This window comes from Macrobrachium nipponense, chromosome 5 (genome assembly GCF_015104395.2).
Source record: "Macrobrachium nipponense isolate FS-2020 chromosome 5, ASM1510439v2, whole genome shotgun sequence".
Taxonomy (NCBI): domain Eukaryota; kingdom Metazoa; phylum Arthropoda; class Malacostraca; order Decapoda; family Palaemonidae; genus Macrobrachium; species Macrobrachium nipponense.
The window spans coordinates 29,067,109-29,092,306 of NC_061107.1; the positions used below are offsets into that span (position 1 = coordinate 29,067,109).

Here is a 25,198-nt window from a genome sequence, read left to right on the forward strand (position 1 = left end):
AACTGCTTCCATCCGAATTTCTGCTTTGTGCCTGTAAGAGAGTTCTTTTGAACTCTGTCCTCCCTGGAGCCTCGTTCTCTTTCTTTTCTATGTGAGCAATTATGCCGTGTTTAGCACTCTCAGGAATTTTTTTAACGCCTCCAAATGTATTCCGCCTTCCACCTGCAAAAGTAGCCTATCTCCTCCATCTGCCTCTGAAATTGTCCTTCGTTCTCTCTATCTCTCTCTTCCGTGAGCGCACGTTTTTGACGACAATGATGTCTTGTCATCAAGGGCCAAATCATTGCAAAAGGGTGTTGTTAACCAGCAATGAGCGGCTTCCCTCTGCTCATTGGTAGTTCTTGGTGCTTTGCATCGCTCCAACTCTTTATTTATATATATTCGGAATTTCTGTAACTTAAATGTCATTAATTTCTAGTTATTTAAGTTTCTACATTTTAATGTTAAATATTTAAGTGTTGTATTCTTTCTTTATTAGCTTTTTGTCTCCTCACCGGTGGTTATCTTGGTGTTTTATGGTGACTAACGATTGTTTCATATTTTTCAAGCTGTGTTGGTTACATGGCTGGGCTCCCTCGATATCTGAGGGATTGAGGTTTACTCGGGAAGGAGTTTGCCTCAGTGTGTTTCTGAAGCCCCAACCTTGAAGGGTGCTTCTGTCACTTCTAGACTGATTCCTCTCAATATTTGAAAGTTGCTTCTTGCCCTGCAGCCTGGATATTATATTTGTTAACGGGATATTAATCCCGTTTTTATTTGGTAAACGTGGAATTCTGAGCGTCAGGCAACCCGACACATAATCTCTCTCTCTCTCTCTCCAAACGACCAACGGCTCGTGACCTCTCTCTCTCCAAACGACCAACGGCTCGCGACCTCTCTCTCTCCAAACGACCAACGGCTTGCAACCCCTCTCTCTCTCTCTCTCTCTCTCAGCAGCTTCTCCCTCTCTCGCAATCTCTCTCTCTCTCCACCTCTTTCTCTCCATTCTAACAGGTAATCAAAATGAGAGACTTGCATTACAAAAATAACGTTTATTCAACAATGTAAAGACAATAATCAAAGTCTCACTGACTAACTTAACTCAGTTACCTCCCCAACATTAAAATGTCTAAAACAGTAATTTGTCACACCAATTGTCTTTCCCATCTGGGACTCTCTGTCCCCTTAGGACTCTCGGTCCCCCTTTGCCAGAATCGTCTGTTTCAAAGACACGAGAAACACACTCGTTAGCACACATAAGTTTAAAGACAAAGTTAAAGATTAACATTCTTACAATATGTAACAAGCCATTCCTTTTGGCTAAAGTAATTCAAGACTCACCCATTGCAGCCGGAATATCTCACTCACTGAGAAATAAAAACACTTTGGCATCTGCCATCGTGGCTTTGCCTTCCTCCCACGAATCTTTGTGCAAGTCTTCCCATAGACTTGGCTAGTGATACATTATCAAAGGAAGAGGCGCACACGCACAGATGAATTCACACTTCGTTAACACCTCATATTACTGGCTACAACCAGTTTCCCTAAGGCACTTTGAACAAGAGCCCATGAACTGACGAACATTGACTCGCCTAACTATGCAGTTTCATATCACGCCATCACAGAAATCATTTATCAGCTTTTCTCGGGTCGTTGCTTCGGCTCTGTTCTTTATGCATTCCAAAAAGGTCACAGCGCATCACATTATGCTATTAAATATATCATTAATTATAATCCCTACCACATATTCATCACGTTGTGCACTGCACCCTTGGTCAGTAAAGCCAAGGGGACCTCACTGTCCCAAGGTAATAATATTTATACCTATAATTTATTATTGTGATCACGGCCATTATTCCACTACTGACGTCTTAAGTGGACTTTGTGAAAGCCTACCAACCACCATAGTTTGGGATCAATTTTCCCTGCCATCCAGATTAAGCCTCCAGACGTGGAGTTTGTTATTGTCCTCCAAGAGGAGACCCATAACCATAAAGTCGTTTGAGGAAGTTGTTAGGGATATTAGAATGTATTTGTTAGGGTAATCTTACTTTTCGCTTACCTCCCCCTTTCTGGACACTCTCCCCTTTTTGTATGTATGTGTTGAAGTCCTGTCCCTAATTGTGTAGTTGTTTTCCTTTGCAGGAATTTAACAGTGAGTGTTTTTCATTGGTTACTGTATTTTTGAGGTTCAGGTGTTATTTCTGTCTGAAACTTATGTATTAAAATTATTTTTTTTGTGGTATTTTCTTTGTCCCCTTGAACTGACTTTGCACTCTTATTGAAGTTGGATACCATTCCACCTTTTGTGGACTTAGTATGGTGTTTTGGTGAATACTATTTGATGAGAGTTTAGTGTATTATGTGGTAGTCAAACCACCCATCACAACACACACGTGTGGACACACACACACACATATATATATGTATATATATATATATATATATATATAATATATATATATATATATATCATATATATATATATATGTATATATATATATATATATATATGTATATGTATATATATATATATATATATATATATATATATATAGATATATATATAATATTATATATATATATATATATATATATGTATATATATATATATAATATGTTATATATGTATATATATTAAAAATTCAGTATTCTTGAAACAGGGTCTACGCTTCTTGTACGTCCTCTAGAGACCTCGCTGCCGAGCTTGTGACCTTGTTAGTCCCTCAGCCCGGACCATTGAGATGCAACGAACAAGATACCGACTGACCCCCTACTGGTATTTAGGAGTAGACTTGTAAACTGTGGAACTGACTGTCTACCGAAAATACATGGGTGGCTTTCTTAACAAGCACCACTGATTGCTTATTAAATGTTGGGTCTAGATCCAGTATATGAGATACCAGATGAAACTAATATATAATATATCTGCAGACTCTTCTGATTATAGAATGATCAGCGACAGACATCCTGGAAGGTGGGTTCCCCCTGAAAGACACACTGAAAAGGGAGGGGGGGGGGTTGGGGGGCGCGGTTGATTGGATCTAGATCCAATTTAGGAGATACCAAGTAAAATTTACACTACATTAGCACTGCACATCCTAGAGTACTGTGGTGGTACCGACAGATATTTTAGTGGGTGGTTACCCCTTGACAGACACCCTACAACGAGTGGGGAGGGGAAGACAGGATTTGCATCCAACTTTGGAGATACCAAGTAAAATTTGTACTACAATAGCAATGCACATCCTAGAGTACTGTGGTGGTAATGACAGACATTTTAGTGGGTTGTTACCCACTGACAGACACCCCACAACGAATGGGGATGAGGAGGGGAAGACAAATTTTACTTGGCATCTCCAATGTTGGAATCCAACATTGGAGATACCAAATAGCACTGCATATTTTAGAATGCTATGATGGTAATCCCAGACATTTTAGTGGGTGGTTTCCCCCTAACACACAACCTACGATTGCAGGGGAGAGGTGGGACACCTTGAAATGATTCAAAATTTATCATATGCAATATTAATATTAAAAATATGGCAATTTTCAGAAATTCGTGAGCTTGATAAAATGTTAAAGGCAAAAGATTCAAGAAATATTGCGATTTTTCAGGATAAGAATTACTGCCGGAGTTGTTTTTAAAAATTCCTATTGAAGTATGGAATACTTCACTTCATTAATTCCATCACATCTATATAAAAAGAACTTTGTATGAGATTTACTAGGCCTGGTCTACTTTCTGTAGTTTCACATACACAGACACAGACACACACACACACACACACACACACACACACACACACACATATATATATATATATATATATATATATATATATATATATATATATATATATAGCACTATCCTTTGGTATGGAGTTATTACTTCACCTAAAGTAGTATTTTGTTCTGAATGGGAGGGGTCACAAGCGACAACAGCTACAAGTATGTGTGCTGATCCATCTTTGAATAATTAAACCAGTCATATGGTGCTAGTCTTAATTTTTCTAACAAAAATGAAAGATAAGTATTCTCGTTTTAATAGCGTCTTTGATAATTTTCTTTTCTTTTTGCAGAGTAGACCTATAGTAAGGGCACTGCAGCCACGTCGAGGTTCGTAGCCCACCGTGTCTTACCATCAACTGAATTGTTCTTGAGTTGCGGTTGGTTCGTGTGGATGAGATCAAATTTTTATCGGGTATGGGAGTTCGATTGATATTAAGACCATCCTATAGAGCCGTTTTAACCCCTGCACATTCACAAAGAGATAATGTAGCACAACGCAAATAATTACTGTAAACGGAAATGTGAATGAATCGTTTAAGATAGGCTATCTACGAAACTTTGTCTCCCATTCTATTCCCTCTCCCGAAGTTGACGATCATACAACTTGGAGTTCCTGACTCCCAAGTTAAGTAGGCCTATAATAGCATGTCAATTATCTAATAGTCCACTTATTTTCGGCTGCCTCACTCAAATTGATCTATAGGCTATCACCAAGCATCCGGTACCATATATATTCAGGGAAGAACATTTAAACTCAACTAAAAATTATACTTACGAGCAAACTAAGGCGAAAATTGCCCGCATTTTGATGTTTAAAGCCAGCTGATTTTCTCCCTAGTAACATTCTTACTTTAATTGTTCATTATATCCAGTAGACTGGCGCTAGCATCATATTATACCCTTACGTCTGTTCAATGTATTTACCGTTGCTAATATGATTTATAATGCGTCTCCAACACAGTCCTAAAAATCGGACAACCTAAAGTGCAAATCTGTCAGCTGTGTGCAAGGCATAGGGCGTCAATCACAGGAAAGGTGATCTCCCTGCAGAGATTGTGACTTCGGGAGGCCATATTGAAAGGTCTCGGTCCAGCTCTTAGTACTATACTTTATTATTACTATTATTTGACCCAAATTCACAGAGAAAAATTACCTTACGAAAACAGGCCTAAGCACTCCTAAACACTGAATACCCAACACTCACTAGGCACTCACTATACACTAAATGCTCACCAAACACTTAAAACACTAAACTCACTAAATACTCATTATACCCTAAACACTCAGTAAACATTCACTAAACACTCGCTTAATCCTGAACATTAATTAAACACAAAACACTCACTAAACCCTAAACACTCATTAAATACTAAATGCTTACCAAACCCTATATACTTATTAAATTCTAAACAGTGAATGAACATCCACTCATTAAAAAGTCAATAAACACACACTAAACATTTGCTAAACACTAACATTCACAAGACATTCCCTAAACACTCACTGAATACATACTAAACATTCACCACACACAAACAATCACAAAACTTTAACTGAACCTGAACACACCCTAAACATTCACTGAATGCTTACACACTAAACATTCACTAAACCTAAACACTTACTAAATAGTTACACACTAAATATTCACTAAACACTGACATTCACAAAACATTCACTAAACGCTCACTCAACATTCACAAAACACTCACTAAAACCCTAGAGACAAAACGTTCACTGAATACTTACACAATATACATTCAATAACATTCACTAAACCTTAAAGACTCGGTAAATATCACTGAATACAGACACATTTAAACAATCACTAAACCCTGAACTAAACATTCACTAAACACTTACTCATAAACATTATGAGTAAGTTACAATCGTCGTTGGAGGATGAAAGTCTCCCAAATCTGCTATCAGGGAGGAAGATAAAAGAGTTTTTAAGAAACAAGAACCTGATCCCAAGAGTGATAGTCTCGCAGCGTTAAAGTTCATGCAAAGGGAATTGCGAAAAAGAGAACTGAATCTAACAAAAGAATTTACAGCTTTTGCAAATAATGGAAACACAGGAAGAAATAGGAATAATTTTCAGAGGAGGACAGATAATGTTCCAGACAGATCTAGAAATTACAACCATAGACAACAAGGGAAACAAGATCCTAGGAATAATCATAAGAACAGTAATGGTAAATTTTTCCAAGCAAACAGAAATAGTAGATATAGGCCTCAACAGCCCAGGGGAAATCCAAACAATGGTAATCAGACTCAAAGCTCAAACGGGCCAACCCATAGTCAGAGTTCAGGAGATAATAAAACGCAAAATAATAGACAGGAACAAAATTGTGCCAATTGTGGTTATTCCAACCATGCAACTCAATATTGTAGGCGACCCAGATATTGTTCCAATTGTAATAGAACAGGTCACCTAACACAGAAATGTTGGTTTAATAATAATCATACAAACAATAATGCTCAAATAAGTACACTCCAAAATAATCAGACGCAGTGACAATTACAGAAATGGGTAGTACAAATGAAAGCTTCCTTACCTATTAAAAATGAGAATGAAAAAATCACTGTAGGTAATGAAGATACATTCAAGTTGCCTTTTGATGGAAATAGGGAGATAGAATTTTCAGTAAAGGATAGTGAAATATGCCAGGAAGATTTACCTATCATCCAAACAAGAATTAATGGTAAACAATGCTCAATACTTTTAGATACAGGCAGTACAGTAAATATTATAGATAAACAAGCATTAATAAAACATTTAGGCTTTGTAGATCCAGAAATACAAGGTCCTGATAGAATTATAAGAGGAATAGCAGGAAAACAGATTAATGCTTTGGGTAATGTCACACTGGACATAGAGATTTTAGACAACTTTTAAGGAAGTGTTTGTAGTACTAGCAGAAAGATTTTATCCTACTCAAGCTCTGTTTCCATATAAAGCTATGAGGAGATGTAGAATAATGTTAGGTTGTGGAGAAAATAAAATCAAGTTGCAACGGAGAAATAGAGAAAATGTTTGTTTTCAGCTAGAAGAAGGAAAGTCTTGCATAAATCTGATCAATTTATCCAAGACGACATCTTCTAGAGAAGCGAACATCCAGGAAACTAATATGGATAATTATGCTAGTTCGAGTAGTCCAGAATTAATGGATAATAGCGAAATAAATAGTATAGATACAGTTTTTGAAGAAATGTCATTAGCCAGGAATAATTCTATGATAGATTGTGCACAAATAAATAACATTAATAATGCAAGCCTTGATACTCAGAGGTCTGAGCAAATTATTGCATGTTAACAAATTGATGAAGATGAATCACAGATTGATTATGAGCATTCAATAATAGATGATGATGAATCAGAAATTGATTATACATATCTCATAATGGATGAAGGTAACGAAGAAAAATATATCAATGAAGTCCTGTTATTAGGAAAAATAAATAAGACTGAATTAAATACTATTGGGTGAAAGTTCAGATGAAACGGAGGTCTGTTATTTCTCAGAGATACGCGATGAGGAAGAAATATGTTTAGTTAGTACTGCAGATGACATTACTGTCAGATTTGTGCTTAACAGAGAAGTAGTTTTGTACCCGCAATGTCTAACCAAGGTTTGTCATAGAGCTAAAACAGACGAAGACTTGCATGAAACAGATGTAATGCTAACTAATGACGACTTACCCGACTTTGTTAGGATGGACAATTCCCTAGTTCACATGAATGGTACTAATTGAGAGAATTACTCAGACAAAAGACTATTACTAAGGTCTGGTATAGAGTTTTGTACAGGAATTGTAGTGAATAATTCTTCTCTTGCACAGAACAAAGATCATGTTTAGATAAAGAAGTAAATAAAACAGACTTTCCTCAGCATAGAAATAAATTACTGCAAATATTGGAGAGGTATAGAAATGTCATTGCTTTAGAAGGAGATAAGTTAGGGAGAACAGATACTTTGCAGCATAAGATTTTAATACAAGATGGAACTAAGCCAGTCTATATACTTAACTATAAGTTGCCAATAAGTCAAAGACCGATTGTAGATCAGTTAATTGACGAAATGAAGAATGATGGAATAGTAATCCCTTCTAAATCACAATATAATTCACCTCTCTTGTTAGTTCCAAAGAAAGATGGCAGTTGGAGAATGGTAATAGATTATCGGAAATTAAATTCACACACCATCCCAGATAGAATGCCAATGCCTGTCATAAATGATATGTTAGCTCAATTAGGTGGAGCAAAAATATCTACGTCATTAGACTTGCTCAGTGGTTATTGGCAGGTACCCTTAGATGAAGAGTCCAAGCCTTTGACAGCTTTTAGTACTCATAAGGAACATTTACAGTTTGAAGTGATGCCCTTTTGGTCTTACATCAACCCCATTAACCTTTACTCACTTGATGCTCAAGATATTGGAGGATATGGAGGATGTTTCAGTGTATAGGACTTGGATAGTCACTTTAAGACATTAGAAATAGTGTTAGAAAGACTGAGGAGCGCAGGATTAAAGATAAAAATTAAGAAATGTCAATTCATGATGAGATCATTAGAGTATTTAGGACATGTCATCAGTGAAAATGGACTGCGTATGCAGGAAGGTAAAATAAAGGCAATTGTAGCATAGCCAGCTCCAAGTAACTTGAAAGCCTTGAGAAGATTCTTAGGAACGGTAGGTTATTACAGACCGTTCATTAAGAGATTTGCCGCTAAAGCCAAACCTTTAACATATTTAACTAAGAAGGATGTATCTTATGAATGAAAGGCAGAACATGAAAGGGCTTTCCAAACACTCAAGGAAATGATGACAAAAAATCCAATTTTAGTTTACCCAGATTTTTCAAAAGAATTTTACTTAGCCTGCGATGCTTCCAGTACAGGTGTAGGTGCAGTATTAATGCAACAGGGGAAAGCAAGAATGTGAACGGTATATTATGCAAGTAGAGTTTTGGATGCTGCAGAAAGGAATGATAGCACTACCGAGCGGGAGTGCTTAGCTCTATATTGGGGATTACGAAAGTTTAGGCATATTTTGCTAGGATATAAAGTCAATGTGCTTACAGATCACAAACCCATTTGTGATCTATTTAAGAAAAGATCTTTCACAAACAATATGAAATTTAACAGATGGTTTATAAGTGTCTTAGAATTTGCCCCAGAGTCTAGGTATATCCCAGGTAGATATAACACTATAGCAGATGCATTGTCAAGATTGCAAGAAGAGACTGAGAAACAAATCACAACTAATACCTTCTGCTTTTGTTGTCAGATCATAGATTTATATTTGGAAAGAGTTCAGATCGAACAACAAAGGGATGCTAACATTAGAGAAATAATGGGTAACTTAATGCAAAATGAGGATGATCAGTCTGAATTTCAATTAATCAATGGAATTCTATATAAAACATCAGAAGAACCGAATGCTTGTTCACGTTTGTATGTACCTAACACACTAACCCAAGAAGTTTTAGAACTAATACACTCTTACAAGTTGTCAGGACATCCTGGAATAAAGAAAACATGTAGAACGGTCACTAGAAATATTTTTGGCCTAATTGCAATGAAGATGCTAAGAGATTTGTAGGGAACTGTCATATCTGTAACGTACACAAGGGTAACGTAAATGTAAAGGCCCCTCTTGAGAAATATCCATCAGAATTAACTCCATTTCAAGTAGTTTCGATGGATTTTGTAGGTCCATTTCCAAACACGACTAGGGGTAACCGTCAAATATTAGTTTTCTTAGATTATTTGACTAGATATGTTGAGATCATTCGAGTAAGAAATAGAGAAGCCACCACTGTAGCAGAATTTCTGAAATCTAGAATAATTACTAGACATTCATGTCCTCAAACTCTATTATCTTATAATGCAGGCGAATCTATTAGTAACATTTTAAAGAAATGGTGTGAGTTTTATGAAATTAAAAAGTGTCAGATTACAGCTTATAAACCAAGCTCTAATGGAGCAGTTGAGAGAACAAATCGTAAGATAAAGGATGTACTGAAAACTTTGGTGACTCCACAGACTGAAGATTGGGACTTAACTTTTGAAGACGTACAGTTCACCATTAATAACACTGTAAATGAATCTGTTGGAGAAACCCCACACTTTTTGTTATATGGCTATCAGAAAAGTATGCCACATAACCATTTAGACGATGCAACTCCACCCAGACATACTTATAATTATGAAGACTATGTTGCATGGAAGACGAGAAGGACTTTCGAGACAGTTAAATATATCAGGGCTCGATTAAAGGAGTTACATCAAAAGTCTAGTAAGAATTACAATCAGAAATCCACAGTTCCAGATTTAAAAATCGGGCAACAGGCATATGTGCTTAACCGTAGAATTGAAGGACCTAATGTTGAAGTGAGTCCTAAATTCCAAGGTCTATATAGAGTATTAGAAAAGTTAAAGTTAAATAAATTTAAGCTAATGCATGATTCAACTTTAAATGAAACTGTTGCACATTGGAACCATATTAAAGTAGTACATTCCGACATTTGGTCAGAAGAACATTTAAAGGAATTTAAAAATTTAAAGGAGTCAAGTAGTGAAGAAAACATTAACCTAAATGCTTCCCATACTTCATCAGCATTAGTGACTCCGAGATACAATTTAAGGAAAAGATAGGACCATGTGCAACGGTCTATAACATTGTTGTATAAGGTTTACTGCTTAGAATGTACTTATGCAGGAAATGGATTTCACTATGGCTCATGGTGAGTCATATCTGCATCTCCCTCTTGCAAATCAAGAAGGGAGCAATCTTAAAGGATCACGGTCAAGTAAATATGGCACACGATATTGCAGTGGTAAAGATTAACATAACAACCGTGGATCGGCAACAGGAACAATTGAGGGAACTATTTAATAAACTTGAAAGTGTCATAGATAGTAACAAAAATGGTACCAACACAGTTTTGTTAATGAAACTCAGAAATGATATCAGCCAGGTTCTACCTAAGAGAATTAGAAAGCGTTCACTCCTTCCATTTATAGGAACAGCATTAAACACTTTGTTTGGTGTGGCCACTGATGCTGATGTAGATAAGGACAGAGCTAGAATAGAAAAGTTAGAAATGTGGGCAGCTGAACGGGGTACCATTATGAACAAGGTAATTGATGCGGCTAACAAACACCAAACGTTGATTAATAAACTGAAGGACTTTGTTAACAGTGTAGCTCAAAATATAACAGCAGAAATAAATGAATTACATAGGTCTAAACTTGTGAACTAGTTAATGTTTGAAACAGAGTCATTTTTGTTAAACTATAAAGAGCTTCTGAATGCCATTATGATGTCCACAAAGAACATTTTATCACCAGACCTTATCAGTCCTAGTGAGTTAAACCTCATTATAGAAAGGTGTATGTTAGCTCATCACTTCAAGCCGCTTGTGCGCGATGTCCTTTCTTATTATAGTTTAATAACAGTTAAGATGGTTTCTGATCACATTGTTTTATTTATACCATTTAGAAATAATGAGGTTAATAACTTGATATCAATTTACCCTTTTCCAATGTTAGTAAATAACAAGTTAATTGTTTTGAACCAGGACATGATACATTTTGCATTGCAATAAAATTCCCTCCTTTTAGTACAACTAAGTAACAAGGATTTTGATGATTGTATCATGCTTGAAGCCAACCAGTTTTTATGAACTACTTAACAAGTTGTATTGCATAGATGATTTAATTAATGACAGAAATGGTGAGAATAACTGTGAGTATGTCCCTTACAATCATGATTTCAAGTTTCAAATACTGTATGATGATTTAGTAGTGTTTTCACAAAATCAAGTAACAGCTAAAGTCACTTGCAAAAATAATCAATCACAAATAATGTTTAATAACATCAAATCATTTGTTACATCTTGTGAAGTAGTTATTTTGAATTATTTATACTACAAACCAACCATTTTTGCTACTTATACATTGAATTTATCAAGCCACATAAATCATTTTGAAAATGTTAAGGATTTCAAATTGTCTAAACTTGAGTTAGAGTCATTCAGGAAGCTTGAAGAAGCTAACCATTTTTTCCATGTGTACAAGACTGACATTTCACCCATCGTGTCAATGGTAAATGTTGTTTTGTTAGTAGTCACCATACTAGCTTTCATATGTATTGTCAGAGTGTTAGTTATTAACAAGCTCAACACTATTAAGACTTTGATTAATAATTTGCCTTCAGGTAACTGATGTTCTAACATCTGTTATACATATTGCCATTTGTGATTACTTTAGATATGTATCGTATTTTTTTTATGTATAAGTACTTTGTGATAAACTTTGCTATGTTTTGGCATTGAGGCCAATGCCAGTAGGTGGCCGAGTAATTATGTTAAGCAGAAGGCAGAAGTCTGTAGGAATAGTTATGTAGGAAACATTTTAGCAAGGGAAATGTACTAGTAGAGTTTTTGGTAGATGATGGCGAAAGAGAAGTAGAAGAGAAACGCAAACCAGAATGTTTGCATTATGACACTCATAAAGCGCAGATAGGGACATAACAAAAATCGATGATGCAAGCTGTTAGTTGTAAACTCTGACCCGAGCAACGAATAACAAGTGGGTGGAACCGACTGCTCACAGCATACGCCCTGATTCGTTAGAAGTCGTTGCCGGAATTAGTAGGCGTTAGAGATTAACCAATTACAAAGAATTAGGGTGGAATCCAGAAGAAGACAGGGTGGAGCCAGAAATCAGAAATGGGTCCAGAGTCCAGTTGGAATGAAAGAAAAGACCAGTAAACTACTCACGTCTGGATGCATAACTTGCGTTGGTTTATACTCCGTTTACCCTGTGTCATTTGTGTGTGAAAGGAAAGTGAAATTGTGTGTGTTACAATAATAATTAAGGAAAAGAAACGTGGTGTTTATCTTGCCCAGAATCCTAACGGAAACCGAATTCCTGAGAGATTAAATAAAGATCAAATGAGAGATCAAATATGAGATCAAATGAGAAGTCCAGAAGAACAGAGAAGTATTAGAATTATTGTTCCTACGAGAGATAGAAACTCAATGAAGTATAGATAAAGGGTACCCCCATACGCATAACAAATTAATAACAAATACAAACCAAAACTAAAAGAGAAGACCATCACAACATAAAAAGAGAAAATCACATCATATAGGCCTGATTCATCTCATTATTACACCCTACGGCGCTATTTTTATACCGTTCCGAGTCCAAATCATATAATAAAAAGAAAAATATTCCCAAGAGATACAGACAATTTGTTATATGCCTAGGCTAGAGCCCTGCCTTTTTATGAAAGGTGTTACACAAATGAAAGTTGGCTTCACTGCTCATTTCCTAAATAACTGAACCAACGGCCAGTTCTAATTGAACCATATTCATTAATATTGTATGAGAATAGACATCTCTTTTTCACAGGCAACTTTCAGACCATACTCTTGTTTTTAGTTTTGATATTCATTCACCCATCGGTAAAATCTAACATATGTAAAACAATATATGCTTTCCTTTACTGTCCAAAGATCATTTACCATAAACATATGTTAACAGGAAAACCGTATCGAATGGAACATCGAGTTTAGGCCAAAAGCCAAGCACTGTGGCCTATGAGGTCATTCAGCGCTGAAACGGAAACTGACAGTAAAACGGTTTGAAAGGCGTAAGAGGAGGTAAACATCGCAATTGCACTGTGAATCAATCGTTACGAGAGGGTGGATAGTAAGATGGAAGAAAGATAATATGAAAGGAGGGATAGTAAAAGGACTGAAAAGGGTTGCAGCTAGGGGCTGAAGGGTCAGTGCAAAGAACCTTTAGCAATGCCTACAGTGCACCCGTGAAGTGCACTGACGGCCCTACCCCTCCTACGAGGCCCAAATGTGTATTATTACTTGGTCTCTTGACAAGCTACAGCATAATTGATGACGAAATGATTATTTTATAAATAGATCTAAACATTAAATGCACCGACATTTTACCTTCGAAGAGAACTTCCCTTATGAAGTTAATCACAATAACTTTTTACTCTTATTAAAACCTTTCTAATTAGATTTATGTTTCCTTAATTAGATGGAACCTGAATCTGTAGGAAGGTTCTCCTCGGTCGACTTCTACTGCTTCATAAATTGGCACTAAACTACCTTGCTTTGGTGGTGCTTTACTCAAAAGTTATTATATAAACATATTTTTAAAAGTATACATATGGCCGAGAATATAGGTCAAGAAATCACACAATATAAGAGAGATGGATAGAACATCATGCGCTTTATTTGCATAGATTCTCTTTTCTTTTAGACTCTGAATCAGTCTATACTTCTCTCTCTCTTCAGAGGAGTTTCTACTTACTTACTTTCCCCCATAACTGCGGCGTCTTCAGGACTAAAGCACAAATTGACTTCAACGGTTGTTATTACAAAACGTGGACTTGACAACTAATCCTCAGACCAAAACATGGCGCCACTGGTGTGATGAAGTTGTATCGGTCGGATGGTCTCATCGTCTGGCTGGTGGCCTGTGCAGCAGCAAGGGTATTCTGGAGCTCCGTAGGACGAGCCCTATGTTGTAGCAGCCTGTGACTTCGGGGAGAGCGAGTTCGTGATTCATGTCTCTGGCCGATATTTTCGTTTACTCGGGGAGTAAGCTCACAAACTACTTTGTTGTTGTTGTTCTTCTTCTTGTTCTTGGGTAGGAAAGCCTAAAAATGTCTGAAAAAGGTGTTTTGCGTTGAGTTAAAGATACAGGAATTTTAGGATATGGATATTTATGATTTCTTTATGAGAATGAAAATGTAAAAAAAAATAATAAATAAAAATAATGTGCATGTTAAACAGTACAAGAAAAGATTTCTAATGAAATGTAGTATATTCATTTTAATTTTCTTTGGTGAAACAAGACTCTATTTGACTAGATTTTAGCACGTTTTAATTTACGTTAAATGTTAGGAATATGAGTAATATCTACAACTTATGCTTAAGGGGAAAACCTTGCACGCGTCCTGAGTAAGCCTGAGGTCGGATCACGCCTTGTGCATTTGATGGTCTGTGGGGAGTATTTCTTGTCGCTCGTCTCTCCCTCCGGATCCTCTCGGATGTCTAAATGAGGTTCCTCGAAGGAGGAGGATGAAGAAATCCAAGTTCCCTCGTAGAAGGTTTCACAAATGCAGCCGTTGTTAGTTTATACTTTGGGCTTCTGCTCATTGCAAAATGTGGAAGCGGTCTTCTCTCTGAGCCTCCTTATAAATATGAAAGGAGGTGCAGTAAAAGAAATTAAATGGGTTGCAGCTTGTGGGGGCCACAGAAGGGACGCTGCAAGAACCTTAAGTAATGCCTAAAGTTCACCACTTGAGGTGCACTAACTACACTATACCCCTACAAGGGTAATGGGAGATAACGAGATGTCATTCAGATTGATGGTGGAATCTTTTAATCGTATATTTATTGGCTTTTTATTTGATGACTTTTTTCCTGTTTTCAAGTCTCTGTTGTCCTCTTTGTTTGTCGGCACGTGCGCATTATCATAAACCTTTAGGAACACTTTTTCAAGTGAACTTTTGTCCTTTTTCAGTAATAATAAAATAGCCGGGTAGACACTGTTAATTTGTAATAATAATAATAATAATAATAATAATAATAATAATAATAATAATAATAATAATAATAATAATAATAATAATAATAATGACAGAAATTAAGATATTTATAATCGACCCCTAATACTCTGGATAAGGTTAATAAAAAGAAAAGCATACTTTATTTGTTTTGGCTTCACAGCTTTTGTGTAATTCAGAGAAATGTTGAGTAGGAATTCTCGATAAAAGAAAGGTGCATTAAAAACGATAGATTTGCAATAGTTTATTTAGAATTAAGACAAATATTGAATTCAATCACTGGTTTTTAACATTTGTATCATGGCCATTTTGCGTAGAGAGAGAGAGAGAGAGAGAGATTGAGGGAGAGAAAGCGGGAGAAAGAGAATGCGGGGGAAACAAAGAGGGGGAGAGAGAGAGAGAGAGAAGCAAAGCATCTACATTACAATGACTAATGTTAATTTAGGACTTGTTCACAAATTTCCAAAAAACTTAATATGATAATTCATCAAAAATTTTCCATGACGGCGAATTCTAGATGTTACTTTGTGCCCGTAGATTTCGAGGGCATGCCCGTTTCTTCTGGAGTAAAAGCTTCAGCTTTCTTTTCATTAATGACAAAACTGATGTCTATATATACCAAGGAAAACTTCTATAGGAGTCTTTCGCGTGACGTCATGCCCCCTACTGCGAGCCAGGTAGCCTGGGCGTCGGCAGACCAAATATACCAAATAGACCGTGGCTCGAAGGTCGAGAGGGATTCGTGAGGGGTCCCAATGCAGATTCTACCCTGTGGACTGAAAGAAAATAAATGAACATCGTTTTTTATGTGGTCAATGTCAATATTGTTACCAACATGGGTGCAATATTGTGAAACCTAATTTGCTCTCTCGGCTCATGATGTCCCTTCCACACGAGGGCGAAAGACACGACGGCCACTCGGACTTACCCCTGATCCTCTCGCTTTTAAGCAGTGTTACCAGATCAAAAAGTCCAAGGCAGGCAGTAGGCACAGGCAGGAGAACCTATGTCTTGAACCATACTTGTGATCGTCATCCACACACAAAATTGGTAACAGTGTCTGGTGCCCCCCACCCCCCCCCCACCCCGCCCCTAAATCATTTGGCCCTCGTGTGGAAGGGGTTTACTTATAATAAGAAAATTTATAATAAGAAAATTTCCTGTTAATTTGCATGACTCACATTGAAACTTACTTATATCAGTTCAATTTTATATGATTCATCCATATGTTCAAAACATTACCTAGAAGGACATTCTGCAGTTTCTTAAGCCGATGGTTTTTAAGCACCTGTAATAAATAAGAATAAATAGATAAATAAATAATTGATTAATAAGGTAAGGATATTCACATTAAGCGTGCATTTACCAGAAGAATTGAGAGTTAAAATTAAATTATCAATTTGCATTGACAAAATTACTGTTCAAAGAGGAAAGCTGGAATCTATGATAATTCTTTCGTAATATTTTATATAGTCATCAACTCTATTAACAGGTTACTTATATCAAGTGCCAATATTCTGCTCCGTCTTTATAAGTCTGAAACAAACGTAAATAATAAAAAAAATACTCTTGCAATTTTATGAATAAAACACAAAACAGCACAAAAGGTCAAGCATAAATTATAGTTATTAATTTTTTTTTTATCACGGTCATCATGTTCGACTAGGGGATTTTTATAGCGTGGGGTTCCGGGTTGCATCCTGCCTCCTTAGGAGCACATCACTTTTCTCACTATGTGCATTCCTTCTGTTTCCTTCTCGTGTTCTCTTCTCTGTAACCATAGCCATGTTTTATCACTGGCCAGTTTTTTAGTCTGTCTCGTGTACTGTCCGTGCATTGCTTTGTTGTGACCATTCCTCTGTCCTGTTTGTCATTCCCCTGTCCCTGTATATTTCTGGGTCTTCGTCTACTTTTATCAGTCCTTTCCATGCACTCCTTAGCCACTCGTCTTCACTGGTTTTCAGATATTACCACAGTGCGCTGCTCTCGATGTCGACGCATTCCTCTAGGCTTAGTAACCCTCTCCCTCCCTCCTTTTGTTATGTATAGTCTGACTGTATTTGCTCTTGGGTGTAGTGTTTTGTGTATTGTCGTGTGTTTGCTAGTTTCCTGTTCTATGCTGCAGAATTCAACCTCTTCCATTCCACTATTGTGCGCTGTATCTGATTACTGGTGCTGTCCATGTGTTTGTGGCTTTCACCATATTTCCTAGAGTTGAGTTTTGACTTGAGTATCTCCCTAAGTCTCTGCATATATAGCATATACATTCCATTATTATTATTATTATTATTATTATTATTATTATTATTATTATTATTATTATTATTATTATTATTATTATTCAGGTCATGAACTGTATTCATATTGAACAATACGACGGGGCCACTGACTTGAAATTCAATCTTCCAAAGAAGAGGGCTCTAATTTAAAAGAAGCAAAGGACGGTCTCAGTCATAAGTGATTATGAAGACTAGAAAAGAAACAAGCCCAGTACCAAAGAAATACGCCTGAATCTCTTACCGTACAGAGACGACGGTCTAGTGAGCCTTCACATATCGGGCTTTCCGCAACACAGTAATCAGCGATCTCAATGCACCTAGTTATATGGTTCCTGGAGCAACTCACAAAGTCCTTCCGGCAATCGTGCTTCCACGCCTGTGGAGACAATTAAAATCAGCGTTTATAAGGAAGCTTTCTCAGTGTGTTTTTTTTTTTTCACTCTAGCTTCAAATAAATGAAAAAAATCTAATGGGACATTAAGTATTTATGTTACACACATAGCTATGTATTCAAAAGCTTTCCATTCGGAGTGGGTGACACAAAAGCCCTTTTATTAGTCAACAATTCTCTAAAGAGGTAAAACTACCAACCCCACGCCCTTTTCCCGGCTCCCCGATAGGCGTTGTTACCAAGGGAAGCCGGGTGCGTTCCATTCAACCACACTCACTTGGCATACATCATCATATTCGTCAGAACCGTCGGCGCAGTCGGGAATACCGTCGCAGATGTCCCGTTGGGAGATGCATTGAGTATCATTGTTGCAGGAGATCTCTCTGGGTAAGCAGTCGATTGCAGCTGGAAGAGGTTGAAAGAGTGTGACTTTATTGCCCAGTCTATATTGTGAAGAACAACCGGTACGACTGCCAGATATTTAACGAAAATGGAAAGTTGCTGTGTCTGTGATGATCATGCTTTTATGTAAACATCATCAACAACAACAACTACTACTACTGCTACTACTACCACCATCGTAGTACTACTACTATCATATTACTACGAATCAAACTCACACGTTAGGCCTAAGCAGACCAACAGCAGGAAAGCAGTTAACTCCATCTTGCTAATCAGGCCCTTTAGTGTGTTCCAGGAAACCTGAAAAGAGAAACAGCTGCCCTGTTAATTCATATGGGATATTTCTAAAATTCTTTGTTTCATTAAAAAAAAAAAACTCAATTCCATTCATTTGAATCTTTTCAATCACACACATAGTATACATACATGCACACACGCATATACATACATACATATATATATATATATTATATATATATATATATATATATATATATATATATATATATATATATATATATATATATATATATATATATATATTCTTGTATGCTGTTGCTTCCACAATGCATATCTCCTCTCAGTAACTATGAAATGCTGTACAAGTGTTTGCAATATTCTCAGATTCCATATTATTTTTGCTTAGAGATAGTATGTTGTTATAAGTGACTTCAGAATTCACTAAAACATAATTTGAACTTAAGAATAAAGTAGAATGGGAAAAGAGAGAGAAATTAGCATTGTCTGTTCCAAGCAAGAAATCGCTCTCATCACTTGAGTAAGAGGATCTCGGAGTTCTCGTTTTGATTTGGGAATCCGATCAATCTTACGATGTTCGTGACTTGTTTCAGACTTGTGTGTCTTTGTCGAAAAACCATGTGAAGATTTCATCAGCTTTCGTAAGATCGTTCTAGAACATTCTATATCAGCATACGTCATCTATGGGAAGTGACGTCACTTAGTCTTTGCTTTCACTTTAAAAAATCATATCTCTTATGCTATGAGACTTTTATTGTCTTAAAATCACGTAGTAATAAATGTTATTTATGACTGTAATCCCAATTTCTCTCTGTTTATCATTGTAAAAGAGAATTATAAAGATTTAGCAAAGGAACTTCAGGTCCAAAACGTTTTGAGTCAGTTAGTTTAATGTCTCGCCCAGTTAACCACCATACAAGAGAGATTTTGTCATTCTCAGATTTGAAAGCGTGGTATAAGGAGATAATATCGCCCTCTCTCTCTCTCTCTCTCTCTCTCTCTCTCTCTCTCGCTCTCTCTCTCTCTCTCTCTCTCTCTCTCTCGTACGAGAGGATTTTGGTTTTCACATTAATGTATAGATTTTATACTTAGTGGTCGGTCACTCATAAATGTTATTTTTGGTATTTCTGAGATTTATTTAATATTGCTTAGTGTTTGTTTATGGGATCTGAACAGACTTTTTAAAGTGTGTAACAGGCGCTTCGTGTATAAGTGTTTACTGGTGATTTCAAAAAAGTCCTTCAAAAATTGGTATACCCAGGTAAGAGTTTTTTAATAAGTTCAGAGCACTAAACTTAAACATAAAAAGCACTTGCAATGCTGAAAGTACTTAGGTTAATCCAAGGGAAATTTTTGCCATATTTTCACATTTTGGTGTTGGTGAATTTTTTTGTGCAATTACCCATTTTCCTTAGTAAAGGGATTGTTTTGTGCATTTATCCGTTTTTCTGATTAAAGTGATTTTTTGTGCATTTAAACATATTTCTTATTGAAGTGTGTTTTATATATTATATATTTTCCATGTGATTAATGCTTTCTTAGTGTTTTTGCAATTTTGGTATTTTCCACATTTTTCTATGTTTACACTTACATTCACAATTTGATTAACTTAAACATTTTCATTAATTGATCGTATCATATTTAATTGAATTCTTTTCAAATTCTATTTGTTGCTTATAGTTTAAAATTTAGTTAAATAATTTAATTTTTTATTAACTGATTTTCTTGATTTTGTGATAAATTAATTTTGATTTTATTTTACTTAATAATTAATTCAAGGATTAATTAAACTTTGTGTTGTTTTCAAGTAACAATAAATATCTCTGAGACAGTGAATTTCATTTATAGATTTTGAGTTTACTAATAATTTTTTGTATTTAAAATTTTCACCAGTATATTTAATTTGGTTTAGATAGAAATATAGAGTGATAATTGAGCTGGTTTCCTTCAATTTAATTGAAGTGAGTTAGAACTAGGGAAATACTTGGACTTTTAAAAGTTGTTGATGAAGTGAAGCCCTTTAATTAATTTAATTACATTTAAGATTACCTCACACCTGTTTAAATGAACTCAGTCTGATTTATAAGTTTTTAAGGGATCACTGTTGCCTTTGGAGTATTCAGTCGTAATTTATCTGTGATGAAGGTTCAGGTGTCGGGCTGTTGTAATTATTTTCTGATTGGTAAGTGTAGTAACCAGATACTTAGACTTCGTCCCAATATATATATATATATATATATTAAAAGGAGACTGCTGTCTCTCTCTTCAGGTAGATGAATGAGAAACGTTACAGAAAAGTTGGTATTTATACCAAGAGATCCATCCACAGTTAAGCCAATTTAGGTCACTCCCACTGATAATCCTTCTTTAATCCTCATAATCATTGGTTGAAGAAAAATATTATAAATGACATCTGAATCCGAGGCGCCCTTTGAGATGTTCATTACCTGTCTCTGATTAATCAAGGCCGATTCTATCATCTGATTCTTGTACTGACAGTTACTGCTATAAATTATACATGACAAATTCAGGTTTATTCTGTGGTTATGTTCATTTATATGGTTGACAATAGCTGAGTTCTGTTGTCCATATCTAACTGACCATTTATGTTGTATTAATCTCTGGGGAAGTGATTTTATTGTTAAACCGATGTAAGATTGGTCACAGTCTAGGCATGGGATTTCGTAAACGCCTGTGTCCTTGGGGGATGTATTTTGTTGGACGTTAATCAGGGATTTGGCTAAGGTATTTGGGTAAGTAAATGCAAAAGGATTAGATTAAATTAAATCCTTAAATCAAAATTCAAACTGTTAAACAATAATTAATATTTGAAAAGAAATGTAAGTAAATGCAAATTAATTCACAAGTGTTGAATTAAATGAAGTATGCAATGTTAAATCAGTAAGAAACAGCTAAGCTAATCAAACAAAATGTGAATGCAAAAATATGTAAATGCACAATGTGGAAAAGTACCAAAAATGTAAAAACACTAAGAAAATAGTAAGCACACTGAGTATATATAAAAAACACTAAAAGAAAATTAAATACAAAACACACAAAAAATTAAATGTTAAACACAAAAGGAAATAATCAGTTCCCTAAACACAGTAGAATACAACAAACGCAAGTTGTCACCAATATCAGAATGACCTTCTCTTCTATGGGAACTACTGATCAACAAAAACCAAAATGGATGACGTTAAAGCACTATAGGGCGATGTTTTCTGCAAAACACTATATAAATTTAGAGCGATGTTTTCTGCGAAACTCAATCAATTTAGGGCGATGTTTTTTGCGAAACTCCTAATTTATTTAGGGTGATGTTTTCTGCAAAACTCTTAATAAATTCCTTTTCAAACGAGAGAGAATGAGAATGATTATGACTATTAATAACTATTAACAGTACACGATTTCAGAACATAGAAATATCTTAAAACGAAAGTAATGATTTTAAACGATTATCGCAAGCGAACAGTGACGTCACAACAGCTTTGGGAACCAGGTACTCATTTCTTCTGGAGATTGAATTATTTGCAAGTCAACAAATTCTTTTTTGACAAATCGAGAGAGATAAGAGTTTAATTATCAGTAACATCAAACATTTTCTGCAGATGACGTAATACATTCTGAACGTTTTGCATTGAATGTTCTGGAAGCTTTAATACGGAATCTGAACATAAAACACTTACATTTTACAACATTACGTACAAATACTGAGAGAAAGTTACAAATTGGAGAAGCATCAACATAAGAATATGTGCATTCCATTTTGCATGTGTATAAGTCATGAACTATTATGCACCATATGAAAGATACAACATCAAGCGGTGAAAGAGATTGATTATTATATTCATTCTCTGCGTACCGTCAACACTATTTATTAAGAAACAAGAAAAAAATAGAAAAGAAGTTACAAAGAAAAATACTAGGAAAGGTTTTCCATTGATATAAAGGCGAGACTGAGGGCCAAGAATCTACCTAAGGGCACGCCCTATTGTGGAACTATAGCTGAGTCTGGTATATGGCCAGTAGCCTACAAAGTTGAATACGAGAAAATAATGCTTTTCCACATCATAAATTAGGAGGAGAAAAGATTAATCAAAGAAATAGTGTATCAATTAAGAGCCCCTTATGGACAATGTTGGACAAAAAGCTTAGTGAACATATGTATATACCAAATATAATATAGAAATTAATGGAATGAGAGAATATGCAAAAAAAAAAAAAGACAAAAAAAGATAAGAATTAGTCAAGATATCCAAGAGACTTTGAAAGAAAATAGGAAAGAAAAGAAGAAGCCGAGGTTCAAATAGAACTTCGGGGAAAACAACTACAAAAGGGAACTGGAAACAAAAGACGCCTGTATCATAATGAAAGCCAGACAGAATATGTTGAACTTAAGAGGCTAATTTCCAGCGACTGTTTAAGGACGAGGTCTGTGATATATGCAGAGGAAGGAGGACACCGCCGCACATTTATTCATGTGTAAATCAACACAAAAAACAGATCAGGGCATAAATTTAGAGACACTGAAATCCCCTAACAGAACCCTGGGGGAATATATAAGGATAGCCCTAAGAATGAAGAACGCTTGCACGGTCTATTCATAGGTGTTAATAATTTTGTTAAAGTGAGAGAGAGAGAGAGAGAGAGAGAGAGAGAGAGAGAGAGTCTCCACAGTTGAGGATATATTGGTGTACAGTGGTAAAACTAAAACCCCGGATTAATAGGATATGTCATTACCAGAATAATAGGAAAAACACTGAGTATTGTAGTTATTGATCTGAATTGTCTCTCTACTCAAAAACTCCATTCCAGATTTACGCTACTCCTACAAATGCGGATCAGTCATATTTCCAACAAAATGTTTCAACACCAAACAGACATCACAACACGTTATATTACTAACTTACCTGAACGGAGACTCAGTCGCCAGCCAAGGGAACGAAGTGATCAGGACGGCTCCGGAGCAGTGATTGATTCCAAGCTCCCTCAGCTCGAGGAAGACGACTTCAGCCGACCTTGGTTCGCCCTCTTGCATCACTTATCGTTGCGGGGGATCCCTCGGGGGAGGGTGCCCGGGCGGAGAGCAGTCCTTGAAGGATATGCCATATACCAAGGAAATGGGCGGCAGTAAGTTTTTTTCTAGATTCAATCATGGTCGTCTATTCGTGTGGAATTTATGCATATATATACGTGTATATATATATATATATATATATATATATATAATATATATATCATATATAATATACATATATTATATACATAAAATAAACATACAAATAGGTTATATACATGTATTTGAAGAATTACATACATACATGCATACATACATACATATACATACATACATACAACATACATATACATATCATACATATATATCTATATATATATATATATATATATATATATATATATATATATAATATATATATATACATATATATTTAATATATATATATGTATATATATAATATATATATATATATATATATATGTATGTGTGTGTGTATGTATGTATGTATGTATATGTATATATATTAAATATTCATTAAGCTAATGGCCTTTAATATCCAATTCACTCTACTTCGGAATTAATATATTTTCATATATGTTAACCGAAGGGGAATTTTTCAGCTGATAATAATTTCATCCTCTCGTGGGTTAGAGAGAACGAAAATATTATCAACTAAAAAAATTCTCCTTTGGTTAACATATATGAAAATACTTTAAGTCCGAGGTAGACCGAATAAGATATTAACGGACATAGGTAATTCATGCAATATAATTTCATTACTTAAATATTTTAGCAAAGATGCTATAGGGACTTTTGCAAACAAGGAACATATATCAAAACTGACAGATATCACTAGGGTTTAATACATTATTTAATTTTTCCACAAAATCAAGAGAATTCCGGATGTGTGAACTAGACACAGTTCCAAGTAGAGGGGATAACACATTAGTAATTTATTTAGATAGTTTATAAGCAATTGATCCTACAGTATTAGTCTCACTTGTTTATAGTTATTATATATATTTCTCATATATATATATATAAAATACACACACACACACACACACACACACACATATATATATATATATTATATATATATATATATATATATAGTATATAATAATATATGTATAAATTTTGTCACATCACCGTGATTCATATGCACAAGTGTCCTTTAGTATCTTAATTCGCTCTACCTCGGAATTAAAATTATTTTTAATATATATTAAACGAAGGGGAATAATTTTGGTTGATAAGAAATTCGTCGGCTCATGGGCTCCAACCATGGAACGAAGAATTCAGGTAGAGGTGGGTTGATGCCGATAGGATTTGTAGGTGAGAGGCGGTGTTATCTTATACCTCTCGTGATAGCCTTGTTGATAGAGAGCTTCACTTTATGTCATGAATTTTTTGTTCCATGGTTTGAGTCGATGAACGACAAATTTTTTATCACTAAAAA

At 35.4% G+C, this 25,198-nt stretch overlaps 1 protein-coding gene across 1 annotated transcript; it reads right to left on the reverse strand.

Annotated features, from left to right (window-relative positions):
- Positions 1–15,614: 15,614 nt before the first annotated feature.
- LOC135215262 (very low-density lipoprotein receptor-like) lies at positions 15,615–23,694 on the reverse strand. The gene is made up of 6 exons (XM_064249798.1): positions 23,627–23,694; positions 18,674–18,755; positions 18,331–18,458; positions 17,904–18,038; positions 16,626–16,671; positions 15,615–16,159 (listed from the first exon to the last, which is right to left on the reverse strand). The coding sequence occupies exons 2-6, from the start codon at positions 18,717–18,719 to the stop codon at positions 16,047–16,049; spliced, it is 468 nt and encodes a 155-aa protein (XP_064105868.1). The 5' UTR covers positions 18,720–18,755; positions 23,627–23,694; the 3' UTR covers positions 15,615–16,046.
- Positions 23,695–25,198: the final 1,504 nt, after the last annotated feature.